This window comes from Thunnus thynnus, chromosome 12, assembly GCF_963924715.1.
Source record: "Thunnus thynnus chromosome 12, fThuThy2.1, whole genome shotgun sequence".
In the NCBI taxonomy this organism is placed as follows: domain Eukaryota; kingdom Metazoa; phylum Chordata; class Actinopteri; order Scombriformes; family Scombridae; genus Thunnus; species Thunnus thynnus.
The window spans coordinates 32,991,629-33,019,510 of record NC_089528.1 but is presented as its reverse complement, the minus strand read 5'-3'; the positions used below and the strand labels follow the sequence as shown (position 1 = coordinate 33,019,510).

General features: G+C 39.5%; 1 protein-coding gene and 1 pseudogene across 1 annotated transcript; one reads left to right on the top strand and one right to left on the bottom strand.

Moving 5' to 3' along the window:
• Positions 1-4,458: 4,458 nt before the first annotated feature.
• On the bottom strand, positions 4,459-20,939 carry LOC137194876 (uncharacterized; annotated as a pseudogene).
• A 3,352-nt stretch (positions 20,940-24,291) lies between these two features.
• On the top strand, positions 24,292-27,089 carry LOC137194808 (uncharacterized). Its single transcript, XM_067606968.1, has 9 exons — positions 24,292-24,564; positions 24,648-24,689; positions 24,858-24,920; positions 25,115-25,156; positions 25,242-25,304; positions 25,569-25,631; positions 25,743-25,805; positions 26,016-26,144; positions 26,730-27,089. Exons 1-9 carry the CDS (start codon positions 24,309-24,311, stop codon positions 27,011-27,013), a joined length of 1,005 nt encoding a protein of 334 aa, XP_067463069.1. The 5' UTR covers positions 24,292-24,308; the 3' UTR covers positions 27,014-27,089.
• The last annotated feature ends 793 nt before the right edge of the window (positions 27,090-27,882 follow it).

The window sequence follows — 27,882 nt, the reverse complement described above, 5'->3', positions numbered from 1 at the left end:
CTGAATATATTCCTGATGATCGATATAAAAGCAAAACATCATATACAACAACTGAGCTCACCATACAGAATCTAACCCTGGCAGACACAGCTCTCTACTACTGTGCTCTAGACACACAGTGATAGAAAGTGTAGAAGAGGCTGTACAAAAACCTGAACACAGATATCTGACTACTCTTCAAAGAGGAGGGAAGTGGTATTCAAACCACAGCTTCACATCAGATGGATTCTGCTAATTCCTGTTTTATCAGAGTCACTGTGGTTACAGCTGCTAATGAAACACTGTGGGAGGATTCACATGAGCAGCAAATCCACATCAATGACAAACCAGCTGGATGATGCTTCAAACACAAAACCATTTCATGGAACAAAAGATTAAATGAAAAAACAAATCAACAGATTATTCACATTAAAGTTTTGATATTTGCAGCCTTGTTCATTTTTCCTTGTTTTGGTTTGTATAAAGATTTCAAGTGTTTGTTGTCACTATTCCGCAAAGCACAAAAAACATGTGAAATACCAGCGTGCAGGTCGGTTACATCACTATCTCAGTGTCTCTCCTCTGCTCCGCTGTTACGTCTATCAGCAGGTCTCAATGAGGGGAGTCACATCCACCTGCTACATGACTCACATTTCCTTATTTGGACATCACTCCTGGAATACACTGAGAGCGTGGTGCTGATAACGCCAAGGTCACAGGTTCGATCTCTATACTGGCCAGGATCAGTTGTTGTAAAGGGAGAAGTTCTTGTGCCGCCTGCAGATGGAAAGAAAGTTGATGTAAACTTCCCTGTTTCTAACCCATGGAATGACCAACAGTGCCACATCATCTCACACGTGTATCCTGTGAAAGCTTCACGTCCAAAGTCCTGCTCCTTCTTACTCGTTGTCTGGAGACTACTACTGTAGCTGCATTGAAACGTACACTTCCCTTTCCACATGACCACGTGGCCTAAAGGACGAGGCGTCTGACTTCGGATCAGAAGATTGAGGGTTTGAATCCCTTCGTGGTTGGCTATCCCTGCTTGCATTGCATATGTGTCTGTTGAGTGAAGAAAACCCCAACGAGAGGCTGTGAACATGTACATCAACCTATGTGACATTGCTGATCATGGGTAAAATCTGCTAATAGTCACAGAAATGCAGCAGATTAAACAAAGTGTTTGGCTTTAGGAACTTACAGGAAGTATGTGTTTTCTGTGATTAACATCTGTATCAGAGGGGGTACCTGTAAATATTCGGCACCCTCGCTCTGCTTATTATGGGCACATTCAGCAGGAGTAACGCTTTGGAGGAATCCTGGTTAACATCAGTTCCTTCAAATCAAGGCATTTTGTGTTTCCTGCCATGAAGATTTGTATGCAGAGCGTTGGCTTTTCAATGTTTGGAACCACAACATTGCTGATTGTGATGAAAAACTACTCATGAGTGGAGTAATGCTTTGGAGGAACTGTGCTATAAATGTGTTTGGTGTGTACACCAGCATTATGCAGAGAAAAGCTACTTCTGTCATGGAATAACTTTGAGATGGACAGCAGCAAAGTCACCAGCAATGTGGGGGGAAATTCAACCTTCTGGGGGTTACACAGTCCCAACTGTCAATAGGCTGCCTATACTGTAAGGCAGGTTCAGGAAGTGCTACCATCGTCCTCCCCCCATCGCTTCAATTGGATGCGTCCATCCATGTAATGTCACAGGTCAAGCAGGAAATAAATCAAGATGGAAAGAGTGGAGTTTGAATGTAAAATAACGTTAGCCGATACAAATGGATGAAGGTCCCAAAAAACAAAAAGGTGGAGCAGAAAAGGTCAGAGAGAAAAAGAAAAAGAATCTTGAGGCTGATGCCGCAAAATGTTTCAAGTTAACACATTTATTCAAAATATCGATGCCACTGCCAACCAAAATCCTGTTAGCGTTAGCATGGCTAGCTGCAGTGATAACATTAACAGTCCATCGCCAAATGAAGAGGAGGAGGAAGAGTCTGGACAGATGAGCAGCAGGCTGATTCCAGTGGAGAGCAGGAGCAAGAAGAGGAGGACGCTGCCGAGGACGAGAGAAAGCTGCATGATAACCTCCAGCAGGTGATACTGCTAACGTTAGCTCATGTAGTGACAGTGTTAACAGCAGAGCTCTGAACCTGACGTTCTCTGTTACACAAGTAGCATGCAAGAGCAGCTTCATCAAGAATAGATTACGGAGCACTACATTTAGAAGCCTTCATGTTTATGGCTACAGAATAAAACTTTCTTATAGCTTTAGACACTGATGGAATGATGTAATCGACAGGATGGCAGAGAAGAGACGTCTTCTCACCGCCTAAGGTAGGACATGCTATTCTATTCTATTCTATTGTATTTGTTGCTTATGCTGTTTTTTAAATGATGTCAGCTGATTGGTCACACTGGGTCCACTCCATTAGGCTGCAGGCCTGCTGCTTGTCACAGCCTGACAATACCAGTGAGTGAATGTTTAAATAGTGTCGGTATCATGAAATCCTGACTGTTAAGCCTGATGTGTGAATTGCATCAGATCAGCTGAAACACAATGTTGGATGATTGACTATTAATAGTTCTCACAATTCCAGATCATCAATGAATTAAATCCTAAATACGCCTCTTGGGGTGCTGATTTGTCCTCTAAGCTATTTCTTGTCTATTTATTTATTTATTATATTATTTTATGAAACCCTGTAAGTACACCTGTTGTTTGGGTTCTAACTTGATACCTATTGCTTAGCTTATATGTTATAAATACCCTGTTATTGCTTTATGCAACTCATAAGTGTGTTTGTTGGGGGTAAATGTTGCCGGTCCAGATGAGAATTGCCAGGGCAGAATTTTGTTCCCAGTCTGACTCTGCAGCCCACAGTGACAGAAAACACCAAAACTCAAACTCAAACACAACCTGACAGATTTTTGATGCTTCTGTAGTTTCACATGACAACAGATCAGTCATGTAAAAGCTGCTCCAGGCAAAGTTTTTATGTTGACAATGAAGACATAAGAGAAGAGAAAGAGTCCTGCGATGGTGATATAACTGGTAGGATGTCAGTATACACATCCTCCTTACTGGGATCAGTGATGTCACAGTGATGTCATTAAGGGAGGAGGGGCTTCCTCTACAGATGGGAGAAGCCCAGCTGTCCCCATCAGAAAGTAAGCAGACTTCAGAAAGTTGACTTTGAGGATTACTGAGCTGTTTATCTTTGAACATGTTGCTTTTAGTGCCAGCTCTGCTCCTCTGTATATTCACTGGTAAGTCACATTTTATTCATTTCATTAATTATTTGAATTCAGTGGCAAGAACATTCATATCTGATAATGTAATTAAAGCAGCTACATAGTTACTGAAGCACAGAACAAGAAGCCCAAGAAAATGTAAATTTGTTCACTAACTTCTGGATTTAAATATTTTCATGTAGGTGTCAGCTGTGAAGAACTCACTGCAGTCAAGAATGAAGAGAACAGTTTGGAGGGCAGCACTGTTACTCTGTCCTATAAATACCCAAAACTTAAATCTGGTGATTATTTCTTCTGGTATCGACAATATCCAGGAAAACCACCAGAGAACCTCATCCGGCACTCGGCTTCTGGAACAGTAGCAAATCCAAAACCTGGACTGGAGATTACAGTGAAGGACAAAAAAATCCATCTGCAGATCTCCTCTGCTGCAGTGTCTGACTCTGCTGTGTACTACTGTGCTCTGCAGCCCACAGTGACAGGAAACACCAAAACTCTGTACAAAAACCTTTGGAGCAAAGACAACAGAATACTCCACAACATCCACTAGAGGGAGTCACACACTGTTAAACTTCAGTGGTTTCTTATCAAACAGTCTAGATTCTTTTCCCTCATGAGACACAGTTGTGATGAAGAGTTTTACAAATGAATGTCATTTGACATATGAGTCTCCTCCTACTGACTGCAGAGGTGGCTGCATGGCAGAGAGCTGTTTGATTCCAGCTGTGAACATCAGACCAAACACAACTCACAAAACCACTCAACACTTATTCAAACTCAAACAGCATTTCACTTGTGTAACCATGGAAACACTGGCTGTCATTTTACTGTTTTCAGCTCTTGTAGGTACGTATGTTTTTGTCATTGTGTGATATTTTCCAAATGATGGATATTTGACAGTTGATCAGTTGATAATTGAAAAAATATATAAATTAGTTATGGACAGGCCCACTGTTGTGTTTTTCATTGTATGTACCCTATCACTCAATTCAGGCAAATTAGATGTTTTTACCTAATACATAAAAAGAGCCCCCCCCCCCTTCAAAGCCCTGGTCTGGTCTGTTGCTTTGGTTCGCTTGTAGCCTACTACCTGCCTCTCGCCTGGAGTTTGCTATATTAGCCTGCTTTATCAAGCTGTTTTTGAATGAGGCCATAAGCGGAGCAACCGTGGGGGCAGAGAGGGCCACTGCCTCAGGGCCCGCGCTCAGTAGGGTCCGCGCTCAGTAGGGTCCGCGCTCAGTAGGGCCCACTGTGGACGTAGCGCTTGACCCCGCGGGTTCAGCAGGAATAGGAGAACTTAACTCTCTCAGCTTCTTCTGTTCATTCTCTATGGTAGTTTTTATCTCTATGGGTGTAATCCCCCCTCCCACCACAGTGTGGGTTGCAATGGCAGAGTGGCGCTGTCCGTATTTCTGCTCGGTTAACTCTGCGGGAAGTGAAGACCGCAGAAGCAGCGATTCAAAGTTTATGACTAACTTTGCTGAAAACTTTATCCAAAATATGAGATATTCGCGTCTTTTTATGTTTCTGGTGAATGAAACTTGCCAGACAAAGTTTCAGCCTTCTGAGGCTCATTAAGAGCTCTTTGCGTTCATGTGTGGATGAGGCCAAACTATCCAACCTCACTTTGCTGTGTGTTGAGCGGGACATAAACATTAATAAGGACTAAGTGTTTGGCAGGTTTGCCACCATGAAGGAGAGGAGGATGAAGTTTTAAAAGGGACCGTGAAATGTAGAAAGTTTGTCAAACTGTTTGGATTATTTTGTTCCATGGAGGATGGAGAAATATACAAATGGACTAACGATACACTAAACTACAGCAGTCTAAGCAGGGACAACAACTGGTGAGTGAAACATCCATAATTAGTCTTTATTAACTTAAAAGAAATCAGTCATAATGTTAGATGAATGTGTTTAACTCCATGTTTACTGCATCTCAGCACCTGTCTGTGTCACTGCCTGTGGTGTTGCAGACTGTCCTCTTTGTATTTGAATAGACCTTGTAGTGTTGTGGACCGCTGTGTCTATTTTATGTTTATGTTATTTCCGTGTTAGAAAGACATGGTGTGGAGACAGAGCACCTGGCTTGTCTCTATCTATCGGTGGTGGTGCTGAACTGTTGGTCAGTCGGTGTATGTAGAGCACCACATGCTGTCCTCAGTGCTGAAACATTTGAACACGGCTGGCAACCTGTTTTCTTTTTTGTTCTTCAGAACAAGCTTGTCTCAAAGTGGCTTCACTGTATGTTTCCTGAGACATAGGCTTGCATGGCTCAATAACAATTTGTGATTATGAATAGGATATATCAGCTATTTTACAGTTGCGCATTTTAAAATGACTGTTTTAGAAAGGCCCCTTGAGAATGCTTCGCCCCCTCTGTGCTGAGAGTCTAGCTCCGTCCCTGAATGAGGCATAATGGCAAGTAAGAGACAACATGAATCTCTGAAAAAAAGCTGAAAAACGGAGGAAGAGAAAACTGGGCCCCCATGACCAATTATGCTTAGGGCCTCCAAATGGTTAGCAGCGGCCCTGACGGAAGGTTGGATATCGGCCTATAGTTAGTCAGTAGATTACTATCTAGGTTTAGTTTTTTTAATAAAGGTTTTACAACAGCTGTTTTGAAGGTATCTGGGAAGATGCCTGTTCTAAGAGATGTATTTATAATGTTCAGGACATGACTTGAGACACTATTAAACACCCGCTTAAAAACTGCAGTAGGTATAGGATCAGTGCAGTTTTGCAAAGATCACTTCATGTGATACATGTAGATCTTCCCATGGTTACATTACAGTGTTTGCTGAGATCATCTGTGTTTACACCAGCAGCTCTATTTGAGGTTATTTTGTTGTTGTATAACAGTGCGAGCTCCTCACACTCTGCTGGTGAAGACTGTGGAGGGGTGGGGGGGGCGGTGTTGAGCAGCTGATCAACAGTGGAGATCAGTACTCTAGAGTTTCCAGCGTTCTCTGTAATAATTTTAGAGAAGTACTCCTTTCTTGCCATGCGTACAGCTTTGTTATAGGCAGTTTCTCTTGATCTCATTAACATAATTATTGCTTAACCATGGGGAGATTCTGTTGGTCGACCTCTTTTTGACTTTTAGTGGAGCAACAGTATTTAACACAGATGACAGTGCACCATTGAGATTTTCTACCATGTCATTTAGAGAGCAGTCATGACTGTGTGGCTCGAATGATCTCATAAGATCAGAAAATTTAGCTTCAGCTCTATCATCTTAAAAATGCTTTTGATCTATTAGTTCGTTTTTAGTTCTAGTTAAGGTTTCTCGGCATCAAAGAGTACACAGTGATGGTCAGAGAGGTAATTCAGTTACTGAAACATTATCGATGTTTAACCCAGTTGCTATCACTGAGACTAGAGTATTACCATGCTGGTGAGTCGGACCAGTTATATGCTGAGTTAGTGCAAAACTGTCTAGTAAATTTATGAGCTCTATAGTTTTAGAATCATTTCTTTTATTAAAATGGATATTCAGGTCTCCGTTTAGGATCACCTTATCATATCCAGTAACACAGAGTGAGATCAGCTCAGACCATCAGTTATCAGATCATTAACTAGAATAATGTTGTACAGTGATGTCTCATGTTTAGGGATATTTCTGTAACTTCCTGTATGTAAGAATCAATAAATAACACTTCCCACATCCAGCTGATACAAAAAGCTGCTACCAGTCTGTTAACCAGGAGGAAGAGTAACTGAGAGAAGTGAAAATACAGATCTAAGAGGAGACGGAGAGATTCAGGGAGGAGCTAAGCTGTTACTGAACTATAGAAGAGAGACGAACTTCCATATTCAGCAGAGTTCAATACACAAACCACAAACTTCAAAAGACACAAACTTTCACTGTGATGTTTAAAACAAAACAGGTTTTCAATCCTCTCATGAGCTGTTCTGGATCAGAACATCAGCAGAATTCCTGAATATATTCTTGAATATAAGATGCTAAATGAAATATTCAGTTATTTGAAACAACAATTTTCAGGTTTTGCTGATCCTTCTGAATTTGAACTCTACTATTGAGAAATAAAACAACTTGAATCCATCATCTCCATGATCTGTGTGACTTCAGACTCTGGTATTGAATCTTTTTATTCTTCATTTTATAATAGAATAGAATTGATTTCTTGGGTCACAATATTTCTGGTGTACCACAGGGTTCAATCCTAGGTCCTCTCACTTTCAGTTCATGTGTTGCCTTTGAATCGGTAACTATAGAATCTGATATATTTAGTTATTTACAGCAAAGTGTGAAACAACAGCATTTGAGTGATTCTAGAAAAGAGATCCTTTAACTTCCCATAAAATTCTTTAGAGTGGTTTAACTCAAACCTGCTAAGGTGTCCATTAATGTTAAGCATACTGCTTATGGTCTGGATGTGATGCTGAGTTTTCCTTCAAGCTTTTCAGCTGATTTATGTTATAATGTGATAAATAAATGTTGTATTAACTTTAGGAACATAGATTAGATCCTTCTTGAGTTTGCAAATCCTGAAAATGTGAGTCATCCTTTCAATCATTGTGGCTTCCTTTCTGTAACTGAGAGAAGTGAAAACACAGATCTAAGAGATTCAGGGAGGAGCTAAGCTGTTACTGAACTATAGAAGAGAGACGAACTTCCATATTCAGCAGAGTTCAATACACAAACCTCAAACATTACCTTCATTCAACATGCTGGCATTGAATAGCTCTGTATTTGTATTGCTGTTTCTCTGCATTTTAGCAGGTATGTTAGATTTAACCATTAAATAATTTAATGTTTTCGAAATGTAATTAATTTATTGAGAATTTCACATGTTATAACAGAGTTATCTCTTCCTTTAGGTGTCAGCTGTGAAGAACTCACTCCAGTCAACAATGAAGAGAACAGTTTAGAAGGCAGCACTGTTACTCTGTCCTACAAATACTACAAACAAGCTGATAATAATGATAATTTCTTCTGGTATCGACAATATCCAGGAAAACCACCAGAGTTTCTCATGTACATCTCAGGGCTAAATGTCACAAGACTAGCAGATTCTCTGAAATCAGAAACAAGATTCTTTACTGATCTGTTTGAAGAAAAGCGTGGAGTCAAACTGCAGATCTCCTCTGCTGCAGTGTCTGACTCTGCTGTGTACTACTGTGCTCTGCAGCCCACAGTGACAGGAAACACCAAAACTCTGTACAAAAACCTTTGGAGCAAAGACAACAGAATACTCCACAACATCCACTAGAGGGAGTCAAACACTGTTAAACTTCAGTGGTTTCTTATCAAACAGTCTAGATTCTTTTCCCTCATGAGACACAGTTGTGATGAAGAGTTTTACAAATGAATGTCATTTGACATATGAGTCTCCTCCTACTGACTGCAGAGGTGGCTGCATGGCAGAGAGCTGTTTGATTCCAGCTGTGAACATCAGACCAAACACAACTCACAAAACCACTCAACACTTATTCAAACTCAACATTCACTTACAGCACATTTCACTTGTGTAACCATGGAAACACTGGCTGTCATTTTACTGTTTTCAGCTCTTGTAGGTACGTATGTTTTTGTCATTGTGTGATATTTTCCAAATGATGGATATTTGACTCTGGAACAGAACTTTAATACAACATGTTTCCTTCACTAGGTAACACCTTGGAAGATGATTTCTATAGAAATCAGTCAAATGAACAGTTGATCAGTTTGTGTCCACAGAGTAACACTGTACAGTTGACATTTTCCACTGTCTTCTCCTCTCAGCCTCATGAACAATGTTAGTCTAATGGCTTCATTTTCTCTACTTTTTCCAGGACTAATAGCTGGAGACACAATCTCTCCTGTGCGAGATGAAGTCAGTAGAAGAGAAGGAGAATCTGTCACACTCACATGTACCTATAAGACAAGTTATACTGATGTTTGGCTTCACTGGTACAGGCATCATTCTGACCTTCAGGCACCTCAGTTTATACTCTGGAAAGGAGCAAAATCACGGAGTGATGAATTTATTCCTGATAAACGATATAAATCTCAAACATCAGATACAACAACTGAGCTGACCATACAGAGTCTAACCCTGGCAGACACAGCTCTCTACTACTGTGCTCTAGACACACAGTGATAGAAAGTGTAGAAGAGGCTGTACAAAAACCTGAACACAGATATCTGACTACTCTTCAAAGAGGAGGGAAGTGGTATTCAAACCACAGCTTCATATCAGATGGATTCTGCTAATTCCTGTTTTATCAGAGTCACTGTGGTTACAGCTGCTAATGAAACACTGTGGGAGGATTCACATGAGCAGCAAATCCACATCAATGACAAACCAGCTGCATGATGCTTCAAACACAAGACACCATCAAACATAAAGTGACATAAAACTGTGTGTTGAACAAAAACCTGAAGTTACTCGTCGGGTTAAAAAGTGAATGTAATGAAAATATGAGAATGTTTGTTTTATACTGTCAGTTTTTATCATGAGCTGTTTAGGTTCTGCTGTAAAATCATAATTTGACATATAAGTCAATCTTTAAAATGTTCAATATTATATTTCAGTATCATATTAGCTATGAGCTAATCAGTATGATGTGATATGAAAAGCACATTGAACACATTATTAGTCAGAGCTGTGAGAGCAGGGAGGAGGAGATTGAGGGAGGAGCAAACTGTCACTGAAGTACAAAAACCTTCTTTAGTGTCAAAATTAAAAATATCCACCTGCAACTGACCTATTCAAGAAATATAACATGCAGTTCACTTTATCCACCAGTCTGTGCTCCCCCTCTTCTACACTCTCCAGTTTTACTACCAACTGTTGCTGAAATATCTGGCCTCATTCGAAAATCCAAATCTTCTGCCTGCCAACTAGATCTTCCTCCTACTCACTTGGTAAGAGCCTGTCTACCCCACCTGTCCTCTCTAATAACCGACATCGTACATTCCTCCCTTATTTCTGGTCTTGTTCCTTCATCTGTCAACACAATTTGAATAATTTCAATATCAAATTTACCATTTCTCTCTTAAATACTCAAAAGAACAGTTGCAGCTCAGATTCAGGTTCACTTGTCAGACAATAACCTGTATGAACATTTTCAGTCTGGTTTCCGTCCCTCCCACAGTACAGAGACAGACTTGGTCAGAATCACCAATGACCTGTTGATAGCAGCAGTCTCTGGCCTCTCAACCATTCTTGTCCTCCTGGATTTGAGTGCAGCCTTTGACACCATGTCACATACCATCCTCCTTGACAGATTAGCTTCCACTGGAATCACTGGTATCCCACTTTCCTGGTTTCATTCATATCTCTCTGGTTGCCCTCATTTTGTCCAACTTAAAAATCTAAAATCCCAGTCCTTCCCTGTTATTAGTGTTCCTCAGGGCTCTGTCTAGGGCCTCCTTCATTTTATCATTTATCTCTTACCACTTGGCCATATTCTCAGAAAATCTGGAATACAGTTCCACTGCTATGCGGATGACACCCAGCTCTACCTGTCTACCAAACCTACTTCCACTCTTGCATCCTCTTCCTCTTCCGCTTGCCTGCTGGAAATCAAATCCTGGCTTTCACATAATTTCCTCAAACTTAACAGTGATAAAACAGAGATTCTCCTCGTGGGTACAAAATCTACTTTATCCAAACTCACCAGTTTTTCACTGACTATTGATTATTCCACAGTCACCCCTTCCCCCCAGGTTAAGAGTCTGGGTGTCATCCTTGACAGCACATTATCCTTTGAGCCACACATCAATAATATCACCCTGTCTGCTGCCTTCCACTTACCCAATATCTCTCATCTCTGTCTGTCTTTTACATCCAACAGTACTGCCATTCTCACTCATGCTCTGATTATATCCTGTATTGATTACTTCAACTCTATCCTTTCTGGTCTTCCTCACAAGTTCCTCCATAAACTTCAACTGGTTCAAGATTCTGCTGCCTGTATCATTACCAGAACCTCTTCCAAAGAACATTTCACCTCTGTTCTCCAGCAACTATACTGGCTTCCTGTTAAACACCGTATTGACTTTAAGATTCTGCTTCTCACCTTCAAGGCCCTTCATAAGTTAGCACCTCTGTATCTCTCTGACCTCCTTCACACCTTCACACCCTCCTGTACTCTCAGATCATCCTCTGCCATTCTCCTCACTACACCTCCTGCCTGCTTGACAACCAAGGGGTCCAGAGCCTTCAGCTGTGCTGCCCCTCACCTCTGGACCTCTGTCTCCCAGACATACGCAACACTGATTCTCTCCCAACCTTCAAATCCCGTCTCAAAATGCACCTTTTCAAAGTGGCTCATTCCCTCTGATTGCTTTATTCAAATCAACTTTGCATTGATGATGATTTTATACTTCTATTTACTATTTTAACCCTATTTTGTATGATGCTGCTTTTTTGGATTTATTGATGTTGTTTTCACTGCTGTGTGTTTGTGGCAGTGACAAGAAACACCAAAACTCTGTACAAAAACCTTTGGAGCAAAGACAACAGAATACTCCACAACATCCACTAGAGGGAGTCACACACTGTTAAAATTCAGTGGTTTGAATCTTCACATATTTGACTCAGCCCTACAAAAGACTCATCTGTATCCAACATGTGTGAAACCTGGATTATGATGGTGACTGCAGCATCAGTGTCATTTCCACAGTTGAATCACAGAAGTGTAACAGAAGGGATGAATGGGTCTGACTCTTTCTCTCTTGATAAGGATTCCTGTCTCTCAGCTCAGAGTATCTGCTGATGCAGAGTACTGATCCCATAGCAGTGCTCTCTTTTTCCCACATTCAAATCTGTGCACCCCACTGCTTGAAACTCATTGGAACAACTTCAACATGAGGTCTCATGAGGTCATGGATTGCTGACGTGACTGAGTGAATATAACTGGTAGTGAAAACACTGAAATGTTATAATGACATGGAAGAAGAGACTGTATTACATGTAGATTGGTCTCATCATGGCAGATACTTGATCTGATGAATCACCTGAGTATTACTGCAGATACTGATGTAGTGTGTCAGTGTTTGTCTGTTCAAGGCTCCATTCTGGGGCTTTTTCTCTTCAACATCTACATGCTGCCACTAGCTCAGGTTATGGAAAACAACTAAATATGTTACTAGTTATGCAGATGATACACAAATTTACATAACCATATCACCAGAGGACTATGGTCCAATACAAGCACTGAGTAAGTGCACTGAACAAATCACTGATTGGATGTGCCAGAATTTTCTTCAATTAAACAAAGACAAAACTGAAGTAATTGTTTTTGGAGCCAAGGAAGAACGTTTAAAAGTCAGCACTCAGCTTCAGTCGATAATGTTGAAAACTACAAACCAAGCCAGAAATCTTGGTGTAGTCATGGACTCAGACCTGAATTTCAACAGCTACATTAAGACAATTACAAAGTCAGACTACTATCACCTGAAGAATATATCAAGAATTAAAGGACTTATGTCTCAGCAGGATTTGGAAAAACTTGTCCATGTATTTATCTTCAGTAGACTCGACTACTGTAACGCTGTCTTCACAGGTCTCCCTAAAAAACAATCAGACAGCTGCAGCTGATTCAGACGCTGCTGCTCGAGTCCTCACTAAGACCAAGAAAGTGTATCAAATCACTCCAGTTCTCAGATCTTTACACTGGCTTCCTGTCTGTCAAACAACTGATGTCAAAATACTGCTGTATGTTTATAAAGCACTGAATGGTTTAAAATACATTTCTGACCTGCTGCTTCATTATGAACCATCCAGACCTCTCAGGTCGTCTGGATCAGGTCTGCTTTCTGTCCCCAGAGTCAAAACTAAACATGGAGAAGCAGCGTTCAGTTTTTATGCTCCACATATCTGAACAAACTCCCAGAAAACTGCAGATCTGCTGCAACTCTCAGTTCTTTTAAATCACAGCTGAAGACTTTTCTGTCTGAGTTTTATTAAACCAAATTTAAGGGTCAATATTTTACACTGCACTGTAACTTTTATTCTCCTGTTTTATCTGTCTTATTCTTTTTTTTAGCTTCTTTTTATTTCCAAATTTAACACTTTTTATTGTATTTAAATGTCTTTTTACTTGTGTTGCTTTTATATTCTGTTTTGATGCCTTTTATGCTCTATGTAAAACACTTTGAATTGCCTTGTTGTTGAAATGTGCTTCACAAATAAACTTGCCTTTCCTAACAGAGAGAACTATAAATACAGAACTACAAAGAGACGGAGAGATTCAGGGAGGAGCTAAACTGTTACTGAACTATAGAAGAGAGACGAACTTCCATATTCAGCAGAGTTCAATACACAACCACAAACATTACCTTCATTCAACATGCTGGCTTTGCAATACTCCGTATTTTACTTACTATTTCTGGCCATTCTTGCAGGTATGTTGGATTCTGTATTTTATAAAAGTTTAATACTAATAGTATCTGAATGTGATTCATTGAGACTTTGACAACATGTTATAACAGAGTTATCTCTTCCTTTAGGTGTCAGCTGTGAAGAACTCACTCCAGTCAACAATGAAGAGAACAGTTTAGAAGGCAGCACTGTTACTCTGTCCTACAAATACTACAAACAACCAACTGGTATTGATGAGTTTTACTGGTATCGACAATATCCAGGAAAACCACTAGTATTCCTCATCTCTCATTCGGGAGCTGGAAGTACAATAAATGCTCCAATCTCTGGACTGGAGATTTCAGTGGAGGGAAAACAAATCCATCTGCAGATCTCCTCTGCTGCAGTGACAGACTCTGCTCTGTACTACTGTGCTGTGAGGCCCACAGTGACAGCAAACCCACAGTCTCTGTACAAAAACACAAGCTGACACACTGACAAGCTGCTGGAAGCCTTTTTTCCACACTGTTGTACTGAACTTTTTACCTCCACTAGAGGGCCACATTATCAAGTAGGCGGTGCACTACTTCTGCACTGTGTTCAACCATTCTGTCAATAATAACTGCTGCTGTGAAGAGAACAATTCTCAGACTGAATGTTGAACATCAGATAGTTTCTCCTGTTGATTTAAACCTTGTTGTAGAGATGGAACATTGGCTGTGGATTATTCTTGCTGCTCTTTTCTTTGGTAAGACAGAAAGCAGAATGTGTTTCCTTTCTCAACAGTTTTTAACACAGAACTGAGCTATAAGTACTTTAAATGTCCATCATGGAGGGAACAAGTTATTTCTGCCACCATTTATAACTTTTTTAGAAAAAAAGATGTAGTTCAGTCTGACAGACAGCAGTCAGTAAAAAAACAGACTATTCTAGATGTCTCAGTGTCTGCTAGGTAACTCTTTAAAGCTGCCGATTGTTCTCCTTTAATCAATCATCTTTATTGATTCATCTCTTCCTCTGCATGTTCTGTTCTTCCCCAGAGTGTAAAGGACAAGACAGCGTGACCCAGCCAACAGGAGATGTCATTGATGCTGAAGGAGACACAGTTACACTTGCTTGTACATTTGAGACCAGTAGAACAAGTCCCACTTTGTTCTGGTACAAACAAGAAGTAAATGATTTCCCAAAGTATATTTTGCGACGAGATACCTTTGGAACAGGAGATAATGCTCCTGAGTTTGTGAGAGAAAGATTTAATGCTACAATCATCAAAACATCAGTTCCTCTGAAGATCCAGAAGCTGCAGCTGTCTGACTCTGCTGTGTACTACTGTGCTCTGCGGCCCACAGTGACAGGAAACACCAAAACTCTGTACAAAAACCTTTGGAGCAAAGACAACAGAATACTCCACAACATCCACTAGAGGGAGTCACACACTGTTAAACTTCAGTGGTTTCTTATCAAACAGTCTAGATTCTTTTCCCTCATGAGACACAGTTGTGATGAAGAGTTTTACAAATGAATGTCATTTGACATATGAGTCTCCTCCTACTGACTGCAGAGGTGGCTGCATGGCAGAGAGCTGTTTGATTCCAGCTGTGAACATCAGACCAAACACAACTCACAAAACAACTCAACACTTATTCAAACTCAACATTCACTTACAGCATTTCACTTGTGTAACCATGGAAACACTGGCTGTCATTTTACTGTTTTCAGCTCTTGTAGGTACGTATGTTTTTGTCATTGTGTGATATTTTCCAAATGATGGATATTTGACTCTGGAACAGAACTTTAATACAACATGTTTCCTTCACTAGGTAACACCTTGGAAGATGATTTCTATAGAAATCAGTCAAATGAACAGTTGATCAGTTTGTGTCCACAGAGTAACACTGTACAGTTGACATTTTCCACTGTCTTCTCCTCTCAGCCTCATGAACAATGTTAGTCTAATGGCTTCATTTTCTCTACTTTTTCCAGGACTAATAGCTGGAGACACAGTCTCTCCTGTAAAAGATGAAGTCAGTGGAAGAGAAGGAGAATCTGTCACACTCACATGTACCTATCAGACAAGTTATAGCAAGCCTGTGCTTTACTGGTACAAACATCATTCTGACCTTCAGGCACCTCAGTTTATACTCTGGAAACAAGAAGGGAGCAGAGCTGAATATATTCCTGATAAACAATATAAATCCAAAACATCAGCTACAACAACTGAGCTGACCATACAGAGTCTAACCCTGGCAGACTCTGCTCTGTACTACTGTGCTGTAGACACACAGTGATAGAAAGTGTAGAAGAGGCTGTACAAAGACCTGAACACAGATATCTGACTACTCTTCAAAGAGGAGGGAAGTGGTATTCAAACCACAGCTTCATATCAGATGGTTTCTGCTAATTCCTGTTTTATCAGAGTCACTGTGGTTACAGCTGCTAATGAAACACTGTGGGAGGATTCACATGAGCAGCAAATCCACATCAATGACAAACCAGCTGCATGATGCTTCAAACACAAGACACCATCAAACATAAAGTGACATAAAACTGTGTGTTGAACAAAAACCTGAAGTTACTCGTCGGGTTAAAAAGTGAATGTAATGAAAATATGAGAATGTTTGTTTCATACTGTCAGTTTTTATCATGAGCTGTTTAGGTTCTGCTGTATAAAAATGAGTTTTTAAAAGAGTTTTAAAAGAGGACACTGAGGTAGCTTGTGTGATTTCCAGAGGAAGGTTATTCCACAATTGGGGAGCTCTAACAGCAAATGCCCTTCTACCCTGTCTCAAGCTTTGCCCTGGGGACTGAGAGCAACAGCTGGTCCACAGATCTTAGAGAACAAGCTGGGGGGGAAGGGATGAAGGTCAGTGATATAAGATGGGGCTAGGCTGTTCAGAGATTCAAAAACAAGCAGTAAAATTTTAAAATCAATTCTAAAAACCACAGGTAACCAGTGCAATGAGGCGAGAACAGGGGAAATGTGATCATATTTTCTAGGTCCTATAAGAACCCTAGCCGCAGTATTCTGTACAAGCTGTAGGTGGTTGATTGATTTTAGGGGCAGTTCAGCAAATAAGGAGTTGCAGTAATCTAAATGACTAGAGACAAAAGCATGAATGAGTATTTCAGCATCACTGAAAGAAAGAAAAGATCTAATCTTTGCAATGTTCCTGATTTGAGTGATAGCTGATTTGGTGATTTTGGTAAAATGTTTAGAAAAATTCAAGTCTGAATCAAAGATTACACCCAGATTTCTGGCCTCATGGGTGCACTGCAAACCCTGGGAAACTAAGGTCTTGCTTATAGAGTCCCTGTGTGCTCTGGGCCCAAACACCATCACTTCAGTTTTGTCATTATTGAGCATTAAGAAATTATTGGACATCCAAGATCTAATACTTGAAAGACACGTTGTGAGTGAGGTAAGTGAGGTAATGTCTGATGGATTTATGGATAGATATATCTGTGTATCGTCTGCATAAAAATGGAAGGAAATATTGGAGTTGTGAATGACTTGACCCAGTGGTAACATGTAAATGGAAAACAGTAAAGGGCCAAGAACTGATCCTTGAAGAACGCCGCAGCTGATAATTGAGAATTTGGAAGAGACATTTCCAATTGAAACTGAGAATGTTCTGTTGTCAAATAAGACTTAAACCAGTCTAGAGCAGTACCAGTCACGCCGATGCAGTTTTCTAGTCGATTAATTAATATTCCATGATCGACTGTGTCAAATGCTGCAGAAAGGTCTAAAGTACCAGAACAGTCCAGCAGCCAGAATCCAAATTCATTCTAATGTCATTTAAAACTTACTTTAAAAGTGCAGTTTCTGTGCTATGATGAGTGTGAAAACCAGCCTGAATCTTTTCAAAGAGAGAGTGGTCATTCATAAAAGAAATAAGCTGAGAGTAAACCACTTTCTCCAGCGCCTTGGTGAGAAAGGGTCATTTGGATATGGATCTAAAATTATTCAGATTAGTGGTGTCAAGATTTGATTTTTTGAGAAGGGGGTGAAAAACAGCAGATTTAAAAATCGGAGGCACAATCCCTGAAGACATAGATTTGTTAAAAATTGTTAAAATATCTGAGGATAAAAAGGCAGAAAACTCCTTTAAAAATCTAGTGGGTAAAACATCAGAGGGAGAGGTGGAAGATTTCATGCCATTGATTATCCTCAGTAAATCTAACTTAAAGAATTAAAAAACTGATGCACTTCACAGTGTGGCAAAATAAGCAGAAATGGTATGATTTGGGCTCTAATGTTGAAAACTTTATTGACAAAAAACAAATGAAAACTCACACCTTTCAATTGAGGAGACTTCTATGGAATTGGGAGTTAATGGTACTAAAAAGTAACTCGTTGGGGATTTGCAGCAATAAGATGAGGGAAGAGTTTTGATCTTTTGTCCTTTACAGTGTAATTAAATTCTTTTAAAAGCTCTTTCATGGCATTAAAATCGTGTCTTAATTTGGAAACTTTCCATTTCCGTTCAGCACGTTTACATGCCCTTCTAATGTTCTGGACACACTCATTAAACCATGGAGATGGTTTTGTCAAAATAGGACTTTAGACAATTGAACAGGTGCTACAGTGTCCAGTGTAGCAGCACAACGTTGCTAATATTTAGAAGCCAGCTCCTCTACAGAGCAGGAATAATCTAAAGGGTCAAGCTGCTGTGAAGCATGATGGGTATTGCAGAAATTCTCACAGGTTTGTGGCGTGATGGGTCTAAAATAACGAGGGCCTGTAGTGTTAGAAATCATAAGCACTAATGGGATGTTAAAAAGGATAGCTGCAAGGTCAGAAACATGCTTGTTTAAGGACTGTAGATTTACTGGATTAATGCCATAGGTAATAATTAGGTCAAGAGTATGACCATGTTGGTGAGTAGAGCCAGAGACATGCTGAATACAGTCAAAAGTACTGATAAGATCAAGGAATTCAGATGCACGTTTGTCACTTTGGTTGTCAAGGTCTAAGGTTTGACCACAGCTGTGAGTTGGTTCATTGACATGTTGTATGAAGCTCAGATCTTCCAATAGATGTGAAAAGTCAGAAGCCTTCTTGTCTGTGTTATTGTCAGTGTGTAAATTAGAGTCAGCAATGATGATCATATTGTCATAGTTAGAGCTGGTGATAGATAAGAGCTCAGAGAGATCAGACAAGACATTTGGGCAATGCTTTGGTGGTCTACAGACAATAACTGCAAAAAGACATTTCAGTATGACAGCATGGTACTCAAATGAACTAAAATCATCTAAAGAAACATCCCTCAGCCTCAGAGCATCGATACATATGGCGGCTGTCCCTCCGCCCCTCTTCCCTTGTCTAATGGAGTAGGAGAAATTATAAGTTTGCAGGTTAAATTTCATTAAGAGCATCTGTGTTTAGCCAGGTTTCAGTTAAAAATAGACAGTCAAACTGAGGCTCTACAATCAGATCATTCATTTAAAAGGTTTGACTGCTGAGGGACCTGATATTTAAAAGTGTTATTTGCAGATTTACTGTCTTGCTTTGATCTGTAAGTGGTTGGTAACAGCTACTGGATGTAGGGATGCATATGAGGTCTTATAAGAGACTGAGATTTGTTGAATTAGATTTTAAAATGGTCTATGAGGTCTTTCAGTTGCATGGACTGGAATCCTGCCTGGTGAGCAGATAGATGGTACATGATGATCAGATAAACTTGAGGATATGTGTGAAGTATTTGTTGCAGCAGAACAAAGTCTGTGAAAAGTCTGATGGTCAATTTTACAGTCAGAGTCTGAATAAACACTGTGGGAGGATTCACTTGAGCAGCAAATCCACATCAATGACAAACCAGCTGGATGAGGCTTCAAACACAAACTGTGATGAAGTTCATGATGTCATTGATGGTTCGACAACCTATAGAGGTGATTTCCTGGCCCCGCCCTCTGAGGTTCAACTCAACCAATGAGATTCTTTCTGTCTGCAGAGCAGAAATGTTTGAGGAAGTAAAATCCCAATCAGCTTGATGCTGAGGAGAAGGGCTGTGCAGCAGAGAGGCTGTTTAGTTTCTTCATTCTACTGCAGTGGAAGAACATTGATCATCTGCTGTCTGTTTGGTTTCAACAACTCCAAAGACATGTTGCTTTACCTCTTTATACTTTTATCTCACTTTATAGGTGAGTGTTAGAAAAGAGAGGAAAGTCTCATTTTACCTGATGTATTAACCAGATATCTGTTTTTCATAGCTGGATGATTTTATGGAAGTAAATTCACAAACAAACCTGCTGATTGTTCTCCTTTAATCAATCATCTTTATTGATTCATCTCTTCCTCTGCATGTTCTGTTCTTCCCCAGAGTGTAAAGGACAAGACAGCGTGACCCAGCCAACAGGAGATGTCATTGCTGCTGAAGGAGACACAGTTACACTTGGTTGTACATTTCAGAGTGGAAATCCAACTTTGTTCTGGTACAAACAGGATGGAAACAACAGCCCCAAATTCATCCTGAGCCGAGTTAACCTGGATGAAGGGAACACACCAGATGAGTTTAAAGAAAGATTTTCATCCACACTGGTTTCCAATTCAGTTCCTCTGCAGATCTCCTCTGCTGCAGTGTCTGACTCTGCTGTGTACTACTGTGCTCTGCAGCCCACAGTGACAGGAAACACCAAAACTCTGTACAAAAACCTTTGGAGCAAAGACAACAGAATACTCCACAACATCCACTAGAGGGAGTCACACACTGTTAAACTTCAGTGGTTTCTTATCAAACAGTCTAGATTCTTTTCCCTCATGAGACACAGTTGTGATGAAGAGTTTTACAAATGAATGTCATTTGACATATGAGTCTCCTCCTACTGACTGCAGAGGTGGCTGCATGGCAGAGAGCTGTTTGATTCCAGCTGTGAACATCAGACCAAACACAACTCACAAAACCACTCAACACTTATTCACACTCAACATTCACTTACAGCATTTCACTTGTGTAACCATGGAAACACTGGCTGTCATTTCACTGTTTTCAGCTCTTGTAGGTACGTATGTTTTTGTCATTGTGTGATATTTTCCAAATGATGGATATTTGACTCTGGAACAGAACTTTAATACAACATGTTTCCTTCACTAGGTAACACCTTGGAAGATGATTTCTATAGAAATCAGTCAAATGAACAGTTGATCAGTTTGTGTCCACAGAGTAACACTGTACAGTTGACATTTTCCACTGTCTTCTCCTCTCAGCCTCATGAACAATGTTAGTCTAATGGCTTCATTTTCTCTACTTTTTCCAGGACTAATAGCTGGAGACACAATCTCTCCTGTACGAGATGAAGTCAGTGGAAGAGAAGGAGAATCTGTCACACTCAGATGTACCTATGATACAACTTCTAGCTATCCTTACCTTTACTGGTACAAATATCATTCTGACTTTCAGGCACCTCAGTTTATACTCTGGAAAGGAGGAAAGAGGAGCACAGTTGAATATATTCCTAATAAACGATATAAATCCCAAACATCAGATACAACAACTGAGCTGACCATACAGAGTCTAACCCTGGCAGACACAGCTCTCTACTACTGTGCTGTAGACACACAGTGATAGAAAGTGTAGAAGAGGCTGTACAAAAACCTGAACACAGATATCTGACTACTCTTCAAAGAGGAGGGAAGTGGTATTCAAACCACAGCTTCATATCAGATGGATTCTGCTAATTCCTGTTTTATCAGAGTCACTGTGGTTACAGCTGCTAATGAAACACTGTGAGAGGATTCACATGAGCAGCAAATCCACAACAATGACAAACCAGCTGGATGATGCTTCAAACACAAGACACCATCAAACATAAAGTGACATAAAACTGTGTGTTGAACAAAAACCTGAAGTTACTCGTCGGGTTAAAAAGTGAATGTAATGAAAATATGAGAATGTTTGTTTCATACTGTCAGTTTTTATCATGAGTTGTTTCCATTAGACATTCAACAAGGGTGTCTGCTGCCTCCACTGTTTGAACTACGAGTGTGAATGAGATATGGTCACTGACTTCATGTTGTCTTCAGGTATTTACATTTGTTGACATAAGAACTGTCAGTTGTCAGTGTTTTACTATTATCTACCTGATAAAAGTTTTAAGTTATGTAAACCAGGACAGAAAAGACACAAACTTTCACTGTTTCCAGGTTTTCAAGCCTCTCATGAGCTGTTCTGGATAAGAATGTCAGCAGAAAAGACTGTTACAAGGATTTTTAATATAGAAAAACAGGGAATTCATCTTCATCTTTACCCAAAGTTGTGGGATATTAAATATGTAGATGAAGTATTTCTTACCTTTCTGTCCACTGTTTTATCCTTCAGGAGTGTAGCAGCTGTGAAATATAGGTGATCCCTCTGGAAACTAAAAATAAACTAAACAAGACACATAAATAAATGACCAAAAAACCTCTTCCATGGACGACCTGAACAAGTTCTGCTGTGAAATTATAATTTGACTTTAAAGTCAATCTTTGTCTTTTGATCTGAAAATCAACTTTTTAGGTAAATTAAAGATGTAAGCAGCGTTGAACGGGCCCTTGCGCCTCCGAGCACGTCAGGCTGCGGTGCAATCGAAGGGCTTCTGTCACGGGCATGTAGATGTCTTCAGACAGTGCAAGAAGGAGATAAACATCACTTCCTTTGTCCACTATTTTGCCTGCTGCTGGGGCTGCTTCACTGAAATTTCATAGGGGGCGCTATTCATCCAGTTTGCATCACTGATGGAATATTGTCATATAGACGTGTTCAGGCCGGGACTCTTATCAAACATGTAAAGTACACATGTCAATCAAACTTTGACCAGGTTGTGTGGATTAAAAGTCTTTACTTCTCTAAAAATAGACTTGATGAAAATTAGGAAGTGAATTTGTTTTACACACAAACTCATCAAGAGTTTTCAATTTACTAATTGAAATTCAAGTGAATGGGCCCAAAACTTGCATAATTTTGATGACACAGGTGTGAACAAGACAGACATGTCTCACCCTGCACAAAATTCTCATCCTGTCAATCATGTTAGTGAATGACCACAACTCCTACAGTGACACTCTGTGGATCATCTATGCACCTTAGAGCTTTATATGGTGCAGCAGAGTCTTTACATATTTGGACACTACATGTTTTTTGTTGTGTTGGCTTTACTCTGCAGCACTATTTGCAATAAATTCTTTAAAAACACACTTTAATACACATCAGATGAGTTGTAGCCCTTTACAACCTGAGTCTGGGAAACAAACACAGTTTCTCTGTGTCCTCTTAGAAGGTTTGAGCCAGGTCATTGGTACTTTGCCAACATTGACACATGTGTGTGATATTGTGCTGTGCAAATACTTTTCACTCAGTGACTGATAAGGTTCTGGCGGTGAAGTGAGCTTCTCTTTTATGCAGTTTTGTAAAACCTTTTCAAAACCTTTGCACAGATATTTCTGTGTAGTTTCAAAAAAACAAGAAAATTATAGTCAGAGGGGCCTACTACTTCACATTCTCTGCATGGGGAAGATGGATAATGACTTGGATTGGTGCTAATCTCTACCACAATGGCAAGAGAGGGACATGGAATTCTAATTACAATGATGAACATGGCTATATCAGTGTGACTAATGCATTGGTTCTACAGCTGGAAAAGGAGGATGTGGTCTACATGGTTTTACCTGCAGACCATGGTATATGGGATGATACCTATGATCGTACTACCTTTAGTGGATTGTTTTGCATAGTTTGTAAAAAAGTCATACAATATATATATGTATATGAAAGGGTGCACATTGTTGCTGTGTTGGCTTTGCTCTGAGAGATTTGAAACAAAAGAATGACTATGAGGTTAAAATGCTGACTCTAAGCTTTAATTTGGGGATATTGAAACCTGAGTCTGGGAAAAGCAACCCATACACACAAAAAGATCAGAGACTGTAATCCCACTTATCAGTTGTTTAGTTCTGATGAGGATCTGATGATCATTCAACATTAAAGGTTCACAACTTTTCAAGTCTGTCTTAAAACAACAGTCAGGTGTCCATATGAGCAGTGAAAGAGGTTTTCCTCGCTGTAATCATTCCTCCTGTTCATACTGGATATGAAAAGATCCTTCAAATGTGCTTTCAATGGAAGTGATGGAGTCCAAAAGTCATTTTGTGCACAAATGTATTTAAAAGTCTGTGTGAAGCTTCTATTCAGCTTCAGCAGTCTGAGTTAGTCATATCAAGTGGATATCTGACACATTTACAGTCTTTGTGTTTCCCTGTTGAGCTGCAGGTGGAAGTGTAGTAACAAAAAGAGGAACTTTGGCACTAAAAAGACTGTAACGTTGAAAGATATCTACTTGATTTGACTCATTTGGACGCTGAAGCTTCATATTAGCTTCAGATAAACTTTTAAACATATTTCTGTACAGAAGGAGGACTGTGGATTTTGCCCCTATCACTTACATTATAAGTACATTTTGAATTGATCTTCTAATGGTCAGTATGAACAGGAACATTTTAATGTTCATAAGGGCACCCGACTGTTGTTTTAAGAGAGACCTGAAAGATTGTGAGCCCGTCCTTTAATGTTGTTATTTTGAAGGAAAGAACATCATTCTAACTAGTTGTAGTCTGCAGTTCAGTGTTCAAGGATCTTTGGTGCTATTTTTACATTTGTTATCAGACACCTGGTTCATTCTCATACAGCACTTCAGTGACCTGTTTTACGTGTTTATAAAGACGGGAGCTGTGCGAGACGTGTCAGACTGCGTCTTGCTGTCTAAAGAGGTGATATTTCACAATGAGGCGTGCTGCAGCTTTTCTGGCGTTGCTGCTCTGTCTGTACTGGACGAGGGCTCAGGGTGAGAGTGGAGGGCTGACAGAGAATGATGTCACTAAGACAGATGTTCAGTCTGAGATCCTGAGTGTTAAAGCAACCAGTGATCAGACTAACATCACCCCTGATATCTGGGCTGAGCTGAAGGAGCTGAGAGACATGGTGGTCCAACACAGTGTGGAGCTGAAGAAGATGGAGAAGCTGGAGCAAGAGAATACAGGTTCATTCACATAGTGCTAAACAGACTCATGCAATGTTCACATATTCATCACTTTTAGGACTAATTTACTGCTTTTATTCCAGCCATACAGGCCAGACTGACAGCCAGTGAAATCAAGAATGCAGGTAGATATTTATATTTTATTAAATGATATATAATTCATTCATGTTTGTGATGTTTTTCCTGTCAAGCTCAAGAGTTGAATGTATCCAAATCTTTAAGGTGTTTACTGAGATTAATATCTAAGATTCAAAATGGAAAAAAAAAGAAAACAACTTTAATCGTATTCACAGTTTTGGAGGCCAGAATGACCGCCAGTGACAACAAAGTGGAGGAGCTCGAGAGAGAGAACACAGGTAAAAAAAAGAAAAATTTTAAAAAATGACATTTTATGTTGGAAAACATGTTGTTGTTTTAAAGTCTATCAGACGTGAAGCCCAAAAGTGATGAAAGAGGAGTAAAAAGATCTAATTAGCAGGAACAAGTTTAACATATTGATGAATTTTTACATGTGGATGTTAATCTTAATTTATTTCCTCCTCTAATGCAGATCTTCTAGCCAGAGTAACAGCAACAGAAAATAAGAGCACAGGTAGGTTTACATAGTGATCAAGGAAAAATGTGAAACTGCAGATCATAGTCCTACTTTACAATAAGAGTTTTAAATGTTTTCACAGTCTTGGAGGCCAGAATGACCGCCAGTGACAACAAAGTGGAGGAGCTCCAGAGAGAGAACACAGGTAAGCTTAAAAACATCACAGTGTGGAAATGAAACTGAGTTTATTATGTTAGCAATGAGAACATATAAAGGGTAAGTTTCATTAATGATGTTTCGGTGGGAAAACTTTAAACATCACAGAGCACAGATGAGCTACAAAAATCAATAAAAAGCAAAAATAGCATCGTATGTTTGAAATATAAACATATACATATAATGTCATTTTACACTTGACTGTTGGTCGACTGTAAACCTTTCATAATAGTGACTAGAAATGTGTTCACAGATTTGAAGGCCAGATTGAACACTGCTGAAAATGTGGTGGAGGAGCTCAAGAGGGAGAACACCGGTAAGCTGCAAAACACACAGCTGCCAGTTTATTAGATACACATACAGGTATTTCAAGTTCCAGTTATGTAGTTTACCTCCTTTACAATAAAAATGATGAATGTGTTCACAGTGTTGGAGGCCAGAATGAGCTCCAATGAGCTCCAGGTGGAGGAGCTCAAGAGAGAGAATGCAGGTGAGCTGCTTATATCATTAATAAAAAGTCAAAAAGTCATATTATGGTAGCAGTGAGAATGGCAACGGTAAATCAAGGCTCATCCTCTGTGCAGCAGGATGCAGAGTGACATGAATACAGTTATTAAATGAGGCAGAAGTGACATTTTGCAGCTGTTACTGATGTGAGAGGAAAATATTCTCTCTATGTGTGTCTTCCACATTCACACAGATCGACCAAAGGTGGCGTTTTCTGTCGGCCTTACTGACGCAGGAGCAGTTGGACCCTTCAATACTGCCATCACACTTAAGTTCAGTAAAATTTTCACCAACATCGGCCAGGCTTATAACCCAACTACAGGTACGTACACCTCTTTCACCTTCTCACACTGTTTTTGTTTGAATTATTACACAATCTCATAGATTTATGATCTAACTTATCATTTTTTTGGAATTGCCTTTTCATACATAACTTTTATTGCATCCCTAGTTGTCTAAATGTGGAATATCTCTCTTTAAATTCTCTGTCTCTCTATTTTTCATATTTTTTCCATTTTTGTATTTCTTGTCCTCTCAGTAGGCTAGTTCTGAGTTGGAAGCTCTTATAAAGCTCTTTCAGATAAAGTATGTTATACTGGGATATACATGATGCCATTTTGGTGAAGGGACTTTCTCTTTTACATAGTTTGCACATGTTTTAAAGTATTATGTAGTTATTTTCATTCTATTTGACAGCTTCTTTTATTCTGATGGGTTCTTTCTGTGAAAGCTTTGATAGTTCTCACTTGTATTTGGTTTGGTTTGTGTTTTCACTGAATTGACTCGTCGATCAGATTTCTAACACAGTCTAACATACAAGGACTTGGCAACAAATCCCCAGAATTAGACAAACACCTATAAAGCCTGATCAAATCAATGAATAGACTGAATTCCTCCTTTGTTGCAGGTGTCTTTACAGCCCCAGTCAGAGGAGCCTACTCCTTCAGATTCCATGGGTTTGAAACACGGTCTTCACATTGGATGGGTATTGAACTGTATCACAATAACAAGAGAATCACTGTTAGTTATGATATAAATGACGACCATGGTTATGTCTCTGTGTCTCATGGGTTTATTCTCCAACTGGAAAAGGGAGATATGATCTATCTGGTTCTCCCCTCAAACTACATTGTTTTTGATAATGACTATAATGGTACCACTTTTAGTGGATTCCTACTTTTTGCTATGTGAGGTCTGCTGTAAAAACAACACAGTTGATTACATGATGTCACAACATTACACTATTAAAAATAGCAAATCCAAATAAGCTGTTTGTATGTGTGTATTTTTGTCTGGTTACATGAACAAGACACAGGAAGAAAAAGTTCTCTACTGACAATATCAACAACTTCTCCACAGTTTAAAAAACAAGGTACATTTTAGTGTTTGTTTCTTTTTTCAAAAATAAAACCTAAACCAAACCCATCCTGCAAAACTTGCCTGAAATTCATCCAAACCCAAACAGATCACACCCTCCGCTTCTTTATTTTTAATTCTTTTAATTTTTTCTTTCTTTTCTTCACATGCTGTCCCCTCTTACCTATCTGTGTCCTTTTATGTTTTGTAAACCAATATCATCTCCTGAAGTAGTGACAATATTCTCTGACTCCATACACAACTGTCTTATGAAGAGAGAACACAGCAACCTTTTTGTGAAAAACATTACAGTTTTGGAGACCAGAATAAACACAAGTGAAAATGTGGCTGCGGAGCTCAATATAGACATCATGAGTAAGCTACCCTATTAATTTTTCCCCTCAATTGCAGATCTTTTGGTCAGAGAAAACTGAGAATAGGAATACATGTAGGCCTACATAGTAATCAAGACAAAATGTGAAAACTGTAGACCATAATCCTATTTCACAATAAAAGTGATGAATGTGTTGACAGTGTTGGAGACCAGTATGAGCTTCAAGAGAGAGAACGCAGGTAAAAAGAAAAAGAAAAAGAAAATTACAGTAAAAATGTCATATAATTAGAAAACATGTTGTTTTAAAGTCTATCAGATGTGAAATCCAAAACTGATGAAAGAGGAGTAAAAAGATCTATTTCAGACAGTG